General features: G+C 39.1%; 1 protein-coding gene across 1 annotated transcript; it reads right to left on the bottom strand.

Annotated features, from left to right (window-relative positions):
- Nucleotides 1-14,590: 14,590 nt before the first annotated feature.
- LOC131254884 (uncharacterized) lies at nucleotides 14,591-15,088 on the bottom strand. The gene has a single exon (XM_058255584.1). It carries the CDS (start codon nucleotides 15,086-15,088, stop codon nucleotides 14,591-14,593), a length of 498 nt encoding a protein of 165 aa, XP_058111567.1.
- Between the last annotated feature and the right edge of the window lie 255 nt (nucleotides 15,089-15,343).

The following is a 15,343-nucleotide window of genomic DNA, read 5'->3' on the forward strand; positions in this document are numbered from 1 at the left end:
CATTTTTTGAAATAATTTAGGTGAGTGGGACCTTCATTGCATTTCTTCTCTTAACCACCAATTTACAACGCATTGATCAGTGAAGAGACTTTGATGCATGGTCAATCCATCTTGAGATATCAAACCAATGATCTAGATCGCTAAACCATGGGCCCTATCTGTGTACTAAATTCATATGAACACCATGAACATTGGGGAGGATGATGTAAGTCACGGTTGTCTCTATGGGCCATGTGTTATACATGCACCATCCAACCTGGACAGCAGATTCACTCCACCATGATATCCACCCTACTTAAAAATCAGGCCATTCAATCACAGGTAGGTTACACCATAAAAAACAAATCACCCAAAAACTGTCATAGTAAGTTTTAGTGTCACGTGGTATGTGTATGCGCTATTCAAACCATCCAATAGCGTCACACTATGATGATGATGGTAAACTCTAGAGTTCATGCCATTCTACAATGAGTGTTTGTCACTTGAATTTGTAAGTTGTGGGGCATTTTTACATTATTTTTTTAAATCATTAGATCAGTTGGAATTTTGGAGCGTCCCATTTTTTTATATTTATTTAATAGTGGAGCGACCATCGTGGATGCATTGTATGCCATGCACACAACATGGGGGTGCCACAACAACTAAAGACCATAGTTCTTAAGACCACGGCATCATTTCCCTTACAAGTCTGTAAAGAGTAGGGCTTCAAGAATTGAACGAGTCCTTCTCAAGTCAACTCATTTTTAATAGTGTTATGCATCAAAAACTACATTATAGAAATCATGTATTGTGTTTATTTAATTGAGAATGACTCAAAATATATAAAAAAAGTTGGGAGATTTATAAAAATTTACAGAAATTCTTAACAGATATGCATGAATTTATTTTGATGGTTATTTATAGTATTACAGTTGTACATACATATCATGTAATAATCTAATACTTCCCTTAAAGTTGGAGCATGGGTATCAATCATGCTAAGCATGGAACATATACGAAGAAACCAATGACGTTCAATATGTGCCACTTCTCCCCTTCACACATGTTTAGATACAAGATCTTTAAGTGTTGCTTGTTTGTAGATTGAGTTTTCTTTGTTCGCTAAATATTCTCTTCAGTAGTAAGTCATATAAACTCAATAACCATCGAGTTACCAAATGACAATTCACATACAAATTTTTCTAAAAAACATATGTGGCCAATATATTGTTTGAATTTGCATTAATAAAAAATTGGCCAATTATGCATATCATGATATCCGTTGGTAATGGTAGTCACGGGCCACATTACAATAGGATAGATGTTTTTGTGGATGATGATATTAACAGCGATGGGCTACATGACAACATGATGAATATTTTGTGAATTATGGGGTTGACGAGAAGTATTAAAATTGTCATTATTCCCGAAACATGCATCCGCATATCATGCCATCCATGCACTTAATAAACCAGATTAAGAAACTGTTTGTTTTGTTATGTTATCAATATCTGTGCTTGATTGTATTAATAACATATGTAACTTAGAAAAATGGTACTATTGATTTGATCACTCACTTCCATTTGAGACAGTATTTTAAAACACCAACCAAACAACTTTGTCGACACAAGTACCACCAAGGCTGATGCCTTAGATGAAACCTATGTGAACCCTACGGAGGGGTTCCCATATTTTCAGACTTTGGATGGGCAATAGTCCGGTGCGTTTATTCTGGCCGGAGACTTCACACTTCATACCTTACACATTTTTGGTCCTGTATATTGGAGTTCCCAACTGAGTCGACTCCGGTGTTTGGATGGATGTATATTTTGGATCATTGACTCAGTTACATTTATTCTTGGACTTTTATACATTGTTTAATTTATCTCTTATGATTATTTGGATGTTAATATAATTATACAAAATAATCATGTTTCTACAAAACAAAAGTTCATACCCGAAATATTAGGGATCGAGTGTATATTCGACCCCTGAAATTCAGAGCATGACAAATGGTCTATGTTAACTTTGCCTCTTCTTTTTATATCGATATTCAAAGACGAAAGGTCAAATGGAATACGAGTTTGAATGTCATATAAGACTTGCTTGCTTCAATAATTTGAGATGAGAGTTTAAGCTTGTTATTGATTCAAAATTTAAGGGTATTCTTACATTTTTCAATTGGAGAAAACGACAAACATATGAATTCCTTTCATTGGAATATAAACCCTCCATTTTCCCCATTGATTGATATAACTTAATGGAGTTTTTTTTAGGAAACTACTATCCTACTTTGTTTGTTTTTTTTTTAAAAAAATTAATTAAATTATTTTTATTTATTCATTTTTAAGGGTCATAATCTGATAGACCTAGACGTAAGTAGGTAGCATTGTAGTTAGGAAAATTATTGAAAAATTTCGGGTCAAAAGAATTCTATCAAGTCTATAGACAGTTCTATTCATACAAGAGCTAGAGTTAGACCAAGAAAAGATATAATTTGAAATATGAATGTTCTCAATGGCAACCATAGATAGACAGTCATGTTACTCTGATGCCGTGCTTCTGTATCAACACCCCAGCTCTTTTTTTTGAGAATCGCATACAAATGAAATCCCCAAGAAGAATCCAAGGAATGCAACACTAGAGCCTATGAGAGATACAGTATTCCAAAGAGATCTTTAGCGAGAATTATTAGCACCATACACGGCTGTGAATATAAGATGACCAGAAAACAAAGTAAATTGATTTTGCAATTTATGAATTGGTCAGATTGGGATGAAACATTTAGCGAGATGCTAGAATTCCAAGCTATGATGATCCTGCATTTTGAACAACATTCAACATTAGTAACACAATCCAACTTTTGGGAAGAAAGGATCTGCACACCAATGGCCCACTTGGATAGCACCAAATAAGTTACTTTTTTATTTTCTTTTTTTTTTTACTTACAACAGTAGATATGTAACCTATTTGAGTCTTTTGAGATAAGTTTGGCTTAAGATCAATTATAAGTAACTCTTTTACTTAAAGGCACTTAATCACTTCGGTTTAATAAGTAAAAATTAAGATAAGCTACTTAAGGCATAATGATGTAGGGCGGGTCGTGGACAATTTCATGGCCAAGATGGACCAGAGAAGGCCCAATTGGATGAGAAAGCGATTCGGACAGGCATATCTCTCAAACTAGAATGAGTTATTCGATGTACCATATATGATTTTAGGGTAGGAGAAGCTACTTTAGCCAACCAACCCACACAGAATTTGCGAGATTCCATCAGATTGATGGTCGAAAATCGATTTTAATTTTGTTTTTTAATATTTATAGTAAGTTTTAGTTTGATTGTAACTCTTCATTTGTTGGGCTTTAGGAGTTGTGTCCAACATGAAAAGTACTTAGAAAATTTAGGAGAATAGCATGGTTGAGCCAAATAGGACACTCACTATTTTTGGCTGAAAACTATAAGGTCTAGTGGAAATCATGTAGTAAGTTTATTATTTATAGTAAGTCACGATTTTTGGCAGTTTTAGCTGTAGTTTGATTCCGAAACTCCTTCCTAGGGTTCATGTCACTAATTAAGAGGTTGTAAACTCGTTTTCGAGAATCGATTAATTATTTTGGAATTTCTAGAAATTATTTTCTATTTTCTTCTTTGCCTTGTGGATTCGAGGCATCTCTGTGAGAGTCTAGAGAAGCCCTGTGAATTCGGAGTACTTATCCTCCCAAGGAAGACGGTGCTCGACCTCTACATGTCCTTCCCTACATCATGTAAGTACCTTATCTCAAGTAACTTACAATCCAAACGCTTCCTAAATAAATGTTTGATTCCTGATTCAAGGATGTAAATAAGAGATAAATTCAAACAAGAAATATATGGAATCTTTGATTTTATTTTTCTTTGTTTTTGTTTTTGTTTTTGTTTTTGTTTTTTGTTTTTTGTTTTGCTAACATTCCATATAAGGGCCTTCATTTTATTACAACTGCAGTTTTGCGTTTCCCTTGGTGTGGAGTAGGATGATCTTCAAGCACCAAAGAATGAGATTTACTTCTAATGGCTGAGTCAATCTATTATGACACTGCAGACATAACTAAACTATCAACATTTGAATTGCCTTCGAGATCAGACAATGCCATACATTTGTTTGAATTTGAATGATATTGAAACTTCTTTTGATGTCCTTTTTTTCCTTCGGGACTTGGGTTTTTTAGCATTTCTTCACCTTTTGAGCTATTAGCTATGGTAAAAGCATGAGGTTTACCTTGAATTTTTACAAGGCTAAAGGAATTGTTTTTCCCCATAGAGTTTTCTTTGTGATTAGGTCTGATGGCTTCTGTAATAGTAGTAGTATCAGTCTTCTTTTTTATCCACACTTTCATAGAGTTTGGTTTGTTAGTGGGAGCATTGTGTAGGCAGTTTAGATTGGTTGAATGCGGAGCATTTTTTCACATGCCGAAGGTTTCCATGAGTATTCAACCTTTTGTTTGAATTTTGAACCCTTACAAATGATATCAATGCCGACAGGGTGGATTGAGTTTATTCCCATTTCTACACAAATACTCACAAAAGCAAGCTGAGTACCATTTGCAATTAGTTTGTCTTTGAAAAGCAGTTTACCAATGGTACTTGATAATTTGCTTTAGCCATTTTCAGATCTAAAACTGAAATTTAGATTTGGTAGCTTAATCCAAAGTGGTATGGTATCCAATTCCTCTTCTTGAAGAGAAAGCTTTGAGGTCCAACATTTAAGCACTAAAGGGTGTCCACTTACGAACCATGGCCCTTTCTCAAGAACTTTTCCTAACTTTCATTGAAGTATTTAAAATTTTAAAAGTAAATACTGTTAAAGGTATTTCAAAACCTTATAAAAATTACATTGAAAAAGGAGAGAATAACTATAATTTTATTTTATTTTTTGTGTTTTTTTTTTTAATTCTTTAGACCCACATTGGGATAGGAAGAAAGGTTGTGAAGTGGTTTGTAAACCTTAGCTAATTGTATACTCTTGTGAAATATGCTACATTATACCCAGGCCTGTATGCACCCCCCTGGCTGGCCCAAAGGGATAATTGCCACAAAGACCACTTGCACTATTGTATTCAATTGGGAAATCTGCTTAGAGAATTTTTATAACTCTCTTCACTGATTGGCACAACAATTTTAAAGAGAGCAATCTCATCTGCACCTTGACCTAGGTGTGAAATTCAATTATGTATAGATTTATTTGTTGTCACCCCTACCTTTCTCATAGAATTAGTTTAAGGTTCAACCAAAAACATCTTCTAAAGAGTAAAAATTGATCTCTCTTAGGACTTTCCACGCCTTTTCAAGAGTGCCCTTAACCCTTAAAAGGTAAGGCCTGGACCCAAGGAAATATCCCACCAAGGAGTTTCCTCATTCCTTTTGGGCACCTTAGGTATTTTCCTTAGAAGACAATAATGTGAAGGCTTTGAGGAGGCATGGGCGGAATGTAATCCAGAGAAAGATTTTCGTCAGGTTGGGGGCATTTCTTTACACACACACACACACACACACACACACACACACACACACACACACACACACCGCAAACCACAATAAGACTCAAAAACATGACCTCAGTGTTGAAACTAACAGAATCTACCACTGAGCCATTAGTAGGGACCCAATTTGGGAGCATTGCAGCGTAGTAGAAGTTTAGTTATACACAAGTTGAACCAGTCGAGCTTGGCATAACACAGCTTAGCTTGGCCAGCAGCCAACTCTAGCTTGAACTCGGCTCAGTCCTTGATCTTGACTGTCCAGCTAGGCCCAGTTTGGTTAGTTGCTTGGGCCAACTCGAGTCGAGTTCGAGCTCAAGCTTTCAAGCCATAGATAACATCCGATGACAGGCTGCCATGGCACAACAAATTTAATGAGAGCAATCTCATCTGCACCTTGACCTAGGTGTGAAATTCATTTACGTATAGGCTTATTTGTTGTCATCCCTACCTTTGGCATAGAATTAGTTTAATGTTCAACAAAAATCATCTTCTAAAGAGTGAAAATTGACCTCGCTTGGGACGTTTTATGCCTTTTCAAGAGCCCCTCAACCCTTAAAAGGTAAGGCCTCAACCCAAGGAAATATCCCACCAAGGAGTTTCCTCATGCCTTGTTGACACCTTAGGTATCTTCCTTAGTAGACAACACTGAAAGGATCCGAGGCATGGGGGAATTTAATCCAGAGGTAGATTTTCGTCAGGTTGGGATTTTTTTTTTTTACACACACCACAATAAGCACTCGAACCCATGACTTCAATGTTGAAATTAACAGAGTCAACCATTGAGCCATGAGTAGGGATCCAGGTTGGGAGCATTTCAGCCTAGTAGAAGTGGTATACGAGTCCAACCGAGTTGAGCTCAGCATAAACCAGCTCAGCTCGGCCATCGGCCAACCCCAGCTCGGCTTGGATCAGTCCTTGAGCTTGATTGTCCAGCTTGGCCCGGTTTGGTCAACAGCTTGAGCCAGCTCAAGCCGAGTTTGAATTATGGACTGATTCGATTTGAGTTGAACTCGGGCTAGCTCCGAATTGGCTCAAATTTTTTTCAAGTTCAAAAATTCAGCTTGATTCAGTATCCAAACCCAGTTTCAAGCCGAGTCAAGTCAAGCTTATCCAAGTTGATACGAGCAAGTTAACCAAGTGTGTTTTCATGTTTTTGTTATAAACAATTCAGTGCTTTGGTGAAGATACAATTCGAGAAGTCCATTAAAAAGAAAAAAGAAAAAAAGAATTTGATGATCTAATTATGGAGGATCATACATGTCAAACTCCATTTATCGCCACTTGCGATCAACAGAACGAGTCACCCTTTCATAGCCCAACATCCTTCAAGCAGTGGATTGGAGGCAAGCGAATGAGTAGAATGAAATCGCTCACCGACAGAATAGTGAATAGCCAGGCGTTCCCCGAAAACTTTTTGAATAAATTACCAAAAATGTCCATACTCGGTTTGTGCACAACTCTGAGTAGAAGGTTCATTTGATGGAGCATTTCCACTCTCTAAAGCATTACCCATTCCTTGTCCACCTTGGATCATGACAGTAGCCTCCCTACCAATGGAGGAACTTAAATTCGAATTTCAACTTACAATAGGGCCCATGATCTCTCCCACATATGGACTTTGAGATGGGCTCGAGGTTGAGCCCACTATCAGTAAGTTTCTGGTCTGAAATAGGATCTTGGGCTTTTCAAAAGCTTTTATTTTGACTCGAGGTGGGGCCTTGAAATTGGCCTGGCCCATGACTAAGCACTTGGCACGGCCTGAATGGGCCTCCAAGAGAAGAGAGAATGGGCCCACTTACGATTGATTTTGAGAGAGGAAATTTTGGGAAGCGGATTGGCTGATGTACCACACACCAGCTACATAGCTGCTGTAGGTACATGTCGTGCGAAGACGAGCACTGACGATCCTCGAGCTCTGAGTTGTACGAGCCGTTCAAAGGAGATCAAAGTTACATGGGCGCACAGTGATGTATTTATTATATCTACACCGTTCATCTATTTTTAGAGATCATTTTAGAGCATTACCCAAAAGATGAATCATATCCAAAGATTAGATGGACCATACCACAAATAGCAGTGGAGATAATGATTTTCACGTTAAAAAATTCGTAGGGCTCACCATAACGTTTATTTTCCATCCAATCTGTTCATAAGGTCACAAAGACCTGGATGAAAAGGGAAAAAAAAAAATTTCATGTTGATCCAAAACTTCTGTGACCCCAAAAAGGGTTTCAATGGTAAACGTTCAATCTCCCACTTCTTTTTGTAGTGTGGTCCACTTGATAGTTAGATCTGTCTTATTTTTCGTCTCAAGTCTTAAGACGAGCTCGCCAAATGGATGGACGGTTTGGATATAAAATATGCCTCATGATCAGACCCACAGAACTTGCTGACGTCAATACACCAGCAACACCTGCCAATCCGCTTCCGAAATTTTGGGGTCGTGCCTGACCTACCAGAGAAAACGTTTGTGGGCCGTTGGATTAAAGAGAAGCACATGACATAAGCCCACACTGGCTGGCACCGGCCCAATGTAATCACGACACTCCTGTTCTCGCAACGGTCAACTTTTTTTTACCGTTGGAAGAGAGTGGAAGAATCAGAGATATCTGATGCCGGAGAAGGAAAGGGGGCGTCGGAAATCGACGCAGAGATCGCCGGAGCTGCCGGATTTCCAGGAACACCCACCTGTCGCCGATCTTGCTGATGGCTCACAGGTACTCTTTTTTCCGACTATGCTTCTGAATTCATTTCCACCGAACCACCGTCTGCAGACGATGGATTTTTCTGTCGCTAAAGAAGAAAGGGAAGTGTCGGAAGACGTCGCCAGGGACGTCGGAGCTGCCAGAATGTTGGAAACACCCACAGCAGAAACCCCTGTTCCACCGTCTTCCCCAGTACCAATGAGTGGTTTTCCAAAATCGATGGCAATACGAGCTTTGGTTTCACCAATAAAGGGGCTTGGGTGATGAAATCTGGGTTCTCATAGACGGGAATGAGATTTCCTTGTTCGCTGTTTTTTATTGAGGCGGAAAAGTAGAAAATGAATCACTTAAAGACATGCTTAAGGCGCATTACGATGTCGCTATTTTAAGGCGATATTCGTACCCTAGTAGTGATTAAACCAATTTGCAAGAGGGTTACAGCAAATCTGCCTCCAGGATATAATAAACCTCTTCTCCAAGACCGGAGAAATGTGGGTTTCGGCCTACAAAATCGAAAAACCGCACCCTGAACACACTTTTACAGCGTACAACCGTGACTTCTGTGCTGTTACAATTTACCTCCTGAAAACTGTTTGTAATTTACTGCCTGAAAAACTATTTGCAATTTAGCTCCTGAAAACTGTATCTTTCCAAAAACGAAAATGGTGAAGAAGAAGAAGATGGAAGAGAGATTGTTGGAAATTGTGAATTCGGATTGACTCAAAGATGGATTTATATAGAATCACAAGAGATGTTTAAGGCTCTTTTCATGAAAAGACATCTTCTTCCATGATGTCTTTTCATCAATGGTGGTGTCTTTTCAACAATGACATCCCTCCATATTGTATTGTTATAACACCGTCACTAAGTAGTTGCCGCACAAAATTATGCCTTAGACTAATATGTTTGGATTTTTCATTATAAGTCTTGTTATATGCCTTTGATAGTGTCGCTTCACTATCACAGTAGATAGAGACCGGTGGTACAGGCCTTACCAATAATGGTATTTATAATAACAGATTTCTTAACCATTCTGCCTCTTTACTATTAGCTGCCAAAGCTATGAATTGAGATTCAATGGTAAAGTGACATATGCAAGTTTGCTTCTTAAATCCCTAAGAAATTGTAGCTCCTCCAAGTGTAAAAATTCATCCATGGTAGACTTGGATTTATTAGAATCAGTGACCTAACTTGTATCACTATACCCTTCAAGTACACTAGGGTAACCAGAAAAATGTAGACCATAATTAATAGTTTTTCTCAAGTATCTGAGTACTCTAGAAACAACATTCCAATGATCTAAACTTGGATTACTTATAAACCTACTCAATTTACCTACTACAAAAGCAATATCAGGTCGAGTAGAAATCATGACATACATAAGACTGCCAATCACCTTGAAATACTCTAACTGAGATACACTACGACCTTCATTTTTAATTAACTTGATATTAGAATAAAAAAGAGTAAAAATCGGGTTCTTACCACAGTGATCAAACTTTTTAAGTATCTTCTCAATATGATGTGATTGAGATAGAATTATACCATCATTGTTTCTTAATAGCTTGATACCTAAAATTACATTTGCTTCACCCATATCTTTCATGTTAAAACTAGATGATAAGAATCTTTTAGTGTTATTTATAACTTCTAAACATGTACCAAAGATTAGCATTCCATCTACATAGGGACATATAATTACTCCTTTATTATCAGAGAATTTTGAATATACACATTTATCAGATTCATTAATCTTAAAGCCATATGAGGTGACTACTTTATTGAATTTTTCATGTCATTGCTTAGGTGCTTGTTTAAGTCAATATAGCAATTTAATCAATTTACACACTTTATTTTCCTGTCCTGGAATTATAAAACCTTTTGGTTGCTCCATATAAGCCTCTTCATCGAGGGCACCATTTAGAAAAGCTGTCTTTACATCCATCTAATGGATTTCGAACTTATGAATGGATGTTAGAGTAACTAAAACTCGGATAGTAGATATCCTTGCTACTGGAGTATAGGTATTGAAAAAATCAATACCTTCTTTTTGTGTAAATCCTCTAGCTATTAATCTAACCTTAAACCTTTCTGTAGTTCCATCTGGTCTTAATTTTCTTTGAAAATCCATTTATAACTTATTGTCTTTGATCCTGGGGGCAGATCCACAAGTTTCCATGTTCCATTTTGCAATATAGAATCCATCTCATCATTTATAGCTTCCTTCCAAAAGGAATCATCCTGATATTTAAGTGCATCATCTATTGTTACTGGACCATTTTCTATGTTACAAACCAATGTGGTTTCCTTTGTTATGTTATCTTTATCTCCTTCTATTAGCAGAAGGTAGAAGTCGGGTCTGAAAGATGTACCTTTTCTGATTCTCTTGGTCCTTTTAGGTTCTATGTCCTCTTTATCGAGACTGCTGATATCTTGATCAGGTATATAAGAACTACTGCTTGTACTAGGATCTTGAGGTCTTATCTCTTTTTTAGTCATAGAAGAGAATGAGTTTTCATAAAACTCGGCATCTCTAGATTCTATAATAGTGTTTATTGGGATCGTATGATTAGACTCTACATCTAGAAACCTATAAGCCTTACTATTTTGTGCATATCCTATGAAAATACACTCAAGAGATCTCAACCTTATCTTGGGCCTTTTAGGATCAGTAAGCCTAACTAAGGCTCCTCAACCCCATACCTTGAAGTATGAGATGTTAGGAATCATATTCTTCCATAGTTCATATGTAGTCTTACAAGTCTTAGAGTGAGGTATCCTATTAAAGATATGACAGACAGTCAATAGGGCTTCTCTCCAAAATCCTGAACTAAAATCCACATTATTGAGCATAGAGTTTACCATGTTTATGAGAGACCTATTTTTCCGTTCTGCTATCCCATTTTGTTGGGGTGAATGGTGGTGTCTTTCCAACAATGGCATCCCTCCACTTCAAATTCAAAAGATGCTCACTTTACCAAGAGGCATCACCATTCACACCAACAATCACCAAAGCCACAATCCTTCTTTTCCAATTTCCTTTTCTTCTTATTTTAAAAAAACCCAACACTCGCTTCATAGAAGGAAATAGCATCAACGAGCAGCAAGCTCTTTGAGCATTTGAAGATGCTCGAATCCCTGCGTTTTCTATCTGAATTGTTTCCTTTGGAAACAGAAGGTGGGAGAAACACTTCGTTTTCATCCCTAATTGCTTGTAACGCCCTGAAAATCGGGGGTCGTGCATACACTCGACTCCCGAGTTCCCGAGTATCACTTATAACCGATTTTCATTAATATGTGTTTAATCAGGTTTAAATGCGCAGCCTGGAATTTTCTGATACATTATGCATAACCACACATGTCTACTGAAATGAAAGAGATCAAGTATATATATATATACAGGTCCAAAAATATACATGGGTCGCATCAGGCGTTGCCCAACAAAATCACAAAAAAATAGTATGTCCAAAAGAATAGAGCTGAGTCTACTACTCAGCGATCCAACGTCCAATCTACTGAGCCAATAAAGACCTGCTCATCAACTGTAAGTAGGAGAACTCGTCCTCTTCCTCGAGGCTCTCGTCACCGGGCTCCTCATACTCTGCATCACCTGCATATATGGGTGAGTCTAGTTGGTGTTTTAAAACACCATCCCAGAGTGGGACTGAGTGATTAACTCAGTAATTGTTATTAATCTTAAGTTGTAACAGGCATCAATTACATTATAAACTTAATGAAAAACAATCATTCAAATGTACCTAACTAATCTTATTAATGCATGTGCATGATAGATGATATGATACATGCCCTCGCCATAACACTACCTCGACCGACTCCATCTAACGATCGTGTATGACCAACACTCCCTCAGAGTAACCTCGACTGCCTAGTCGTCAACCTAGCTAGTGCGATGCGATGATAATGTTAGTCAAGTTCTTAGTTAATTTCATTCATCCAGCAGGTTGGGGAAACTAATACACCCACGTATCAAATGCCCTGAACTGGTTGCGGTGCCAGGGCCCCTCAACGTGCGAGGTAAGGGCACCGCGATCCTTGATCCTGTTGGGTTCCTCATCCCTGACTTCAATCACATGGGGAGTACAAAGAAAGGGATCGCTCGCGGTCACTACAGGGAGGCTCGTCACCTTAGCGTAGGTGGACAGCTCGGCCACAGTGTCCCATTTCACCATGTCTGACTTACGAGTCGGTGGATTGGCTTCAATTTGGTTATCTCTTGGCTACAACGGTTGTAGGGTGTTCCAAGTTCCATTCATAAGTGAGCAGATAGGGTTAACAAAAAAAGTGGGTCAATAAGTAGGCTAGACCACATGAGTTCAGGTAAGCAAATGACAGACGACATTGGGTACGAGCGACTCATGTAGTCTAATTACTCGCCCACACACACCCGCCCAAATCCATGGGTTTAGCCTCAGGATAGCCCTGCCAATGGGGCCATCTTCACTCTCCTCATTTTTCTGACTAACCCAAGGGTTGAGGGTAATTTTATAGCATGCCACAATCACGGTTATCATCCGATATAAGTAGAAGCATACGCTCATATCTTCCAACATAAATCTCGAATTTCTCTACCAAGCAAAGTAAATCATGATGTGAATTAAGGGTACAAGTGTGTGGTGTGGGTTAGTGAGGAAGTTAAGCACTTCCCACACTTCATGGAATCAAATAGCACAAGAATTAAGGAATTGTACATGTTATAAAGTAATACCTTATGAGAAAATCAATAAGACATGAGCATGTAATCAACCATTGTAGCAATTCATGTGAGAAGTAAAAACAACATCATGTGAGTACTAAACAAAACATACCATTTCGTGCAATCTAAGCAAAACATACAATTCCTAGGTTTTCTTTAGAATTTCAAATATATCATCCAAGCAATCAAAATCATTAGGCTCATGATATAGTTAGTGCTAGGCCACCTAAGGATAATAGTCCACACCTATAGATCGTTGAAGACTTGGAAGACGACCTAGGAGTGTGTATTTGGGGTCGATTGGCCGAAATTCCTAAAGCACACATTTGCATGTTAGAATTTCATGCAAATCCCTTCTCAACTCAAGGGTTTCAAGAAAAAAGGGTGAGGGGTTTACCTATATGATCAATGGAGCGATTCTTGCGATTGTGGTGAAGGGCTTTCTTGTAGAAGAGGTAGGGAGTTGCAAGATGGGGCTTCCTTGGGCTCCACCTCAATCTATGCTCCACCCTTGCTCTTCTTCACTCTCTCTTTCTTCTCTCTTTACTCTCTTACTCTCCCTTTACTCTCTTTGGTAGTTATAGTAAAGGAGAGAGTTATGAGAGAGCTAGGGCTTTATTTCCTAGACTTGGGCCTCTTAGCCTTAAGTTTCCTAAAATGCCCACAATGACCCTTTAGAACTCCTTATTGGGTTTGGGGTGGCCCTAACACCCCCCTTGGCCACCAAATTTAGTGTGTAAGTGTTGCATGGCTCGATGAGGGGTCATGCAAATTTTGGGAACAAACGGATGAACGGATATGGGGTCTGACCATACGGTTCCGATTTTTAAATGGCCCTGTGGGGTCCATTCCGGTGATTGGAGGAGTTCTAGTGGCCCTCTGGCCATGAAACTTATAAGATAGGTGCTCCATGGCTCGATGAAGGGTCATGCAAAATTTGAGAACGATTGGATATGAGGTTTGATCGTACAGGTCCGATTTGCGATCAACGGTTACCGTTCCACGATCGGGTCCCAGATTTTATGAACGGGCGTAGGAAAATACATTAGACATTCACCATAAATTTAGAAAAAATTCGACAGCTGAAACGTCTCACATTTCAGTTTCATTTAAGAGTGCCAGATTTCAATGCTGGCCTTGGGTCGGTTGCATTTGATAAGTGCTGCTGGAATGGCACGGATAATTAATTTTTGGGTGTTCACTAAGTCCATGGTGCGCGATGGACCACAAGCCCAACGAGATCTTCGGTTCCCTAAATTTTTAGATTTTTTTGACCTTCCTTGGTCACTATATGGTCCGCACGGGCTGTTGCTAAGTGTAAACGACCATCTGGTTTGGCGGCCTGCACTAGGTCCTATCATGACCCGTCTGGTCTACTCAATTGGGCTAATCCTAGATTAATTTACTTGCGGTACCTCACCACAGGTAGTTTAAATGAATGGTCCTATGACAAATCCTACATGGACGCCACATGACACTGTGCTGGTTGGACGGGATGTTACAGTTACCCCCCTTATAAATAAATTCTGTCCTCAAAATTTGTACCTATTCATATTGCTGAAGAAGGCTGGGGCAATGTTTGCGGACTTCTGCTTCTGTCTCCCAAGTGGCATCTTCTTCATCGTGGTGGGTCCATAGTACTTTGACCAATGGGATGACCTTGTTGCGTAGGACCTACTTCCTATCTAGTATTCGAGTAGGTCGGAGAATGTATGTGACATTTTCTTTGATCTCCACATGTTCCCACTTGATGATGTGCGGAGGATCGGGGATATACTTCTTCAACATTGATATATGAAAGACGTTATGCACTCCGGCAAGAGGCGGGGGTAGTGTCAAGCGATAGGCAACCACACCAACTTGGTCCAAAATCTGGAAGGGCCCGATGAATCGTGGCGTAAGCTTTCCCTTCTTGTTGAAGCGTAAAACACCCTTTCTTGGAGAGATTTTGAGAAATACGTGGTCCTCAACTTCAAATTCTAAGTTTCTCCGCCTCGTGTCGGCATAGCTTTTCTGCCTGCTTTGAGCCATCAAGAGGCGGCGCCAGATAATTCCAATCTTCTCGGTCGTAATCCGCACCAAATCCGGTCCTAGCAAGCTTTTCTCACCAATTTCTTCCCAATAATGTGAGGCTCGGCACGGACACCCATACAAAGCCTCGTAAGGCGTCATACCGATGCTAGCCTGGAAGCTATTGTTATAGGCAAATGCAGCATACGGGAGACAGTCATCCCAACTCTCCTGAAAGTCCAATACACAAGCTCACAACATGTCTTCCAATATCTAGTTCACCCGCTCAGTTTGCCCATCCGTCTGCGGGTGGAAGGCGATGCTAAACTTCAACTTCACTCTCATGGCTTCTTGGATGTGAGTCCAGAAGATTGACGTGAATCGTGTGTCTCGGTCCGACACAATTTCTAATGGTAC

This window comes from Magnolia sinica, chromosome 9 (genome assembly GCF_029962835.1).
Source record: "Magnolia sinica isolate HGM2019 chromosome 9, MsV1, whole genome shotgun sequence".
Taxonomy (NCBI): Eukaryota; Viridiplantae; Streptophyta; class Magnoliopsida; order Magnoliales; family Magnoliaceae; genus Magnolia; species Magnolia sinica.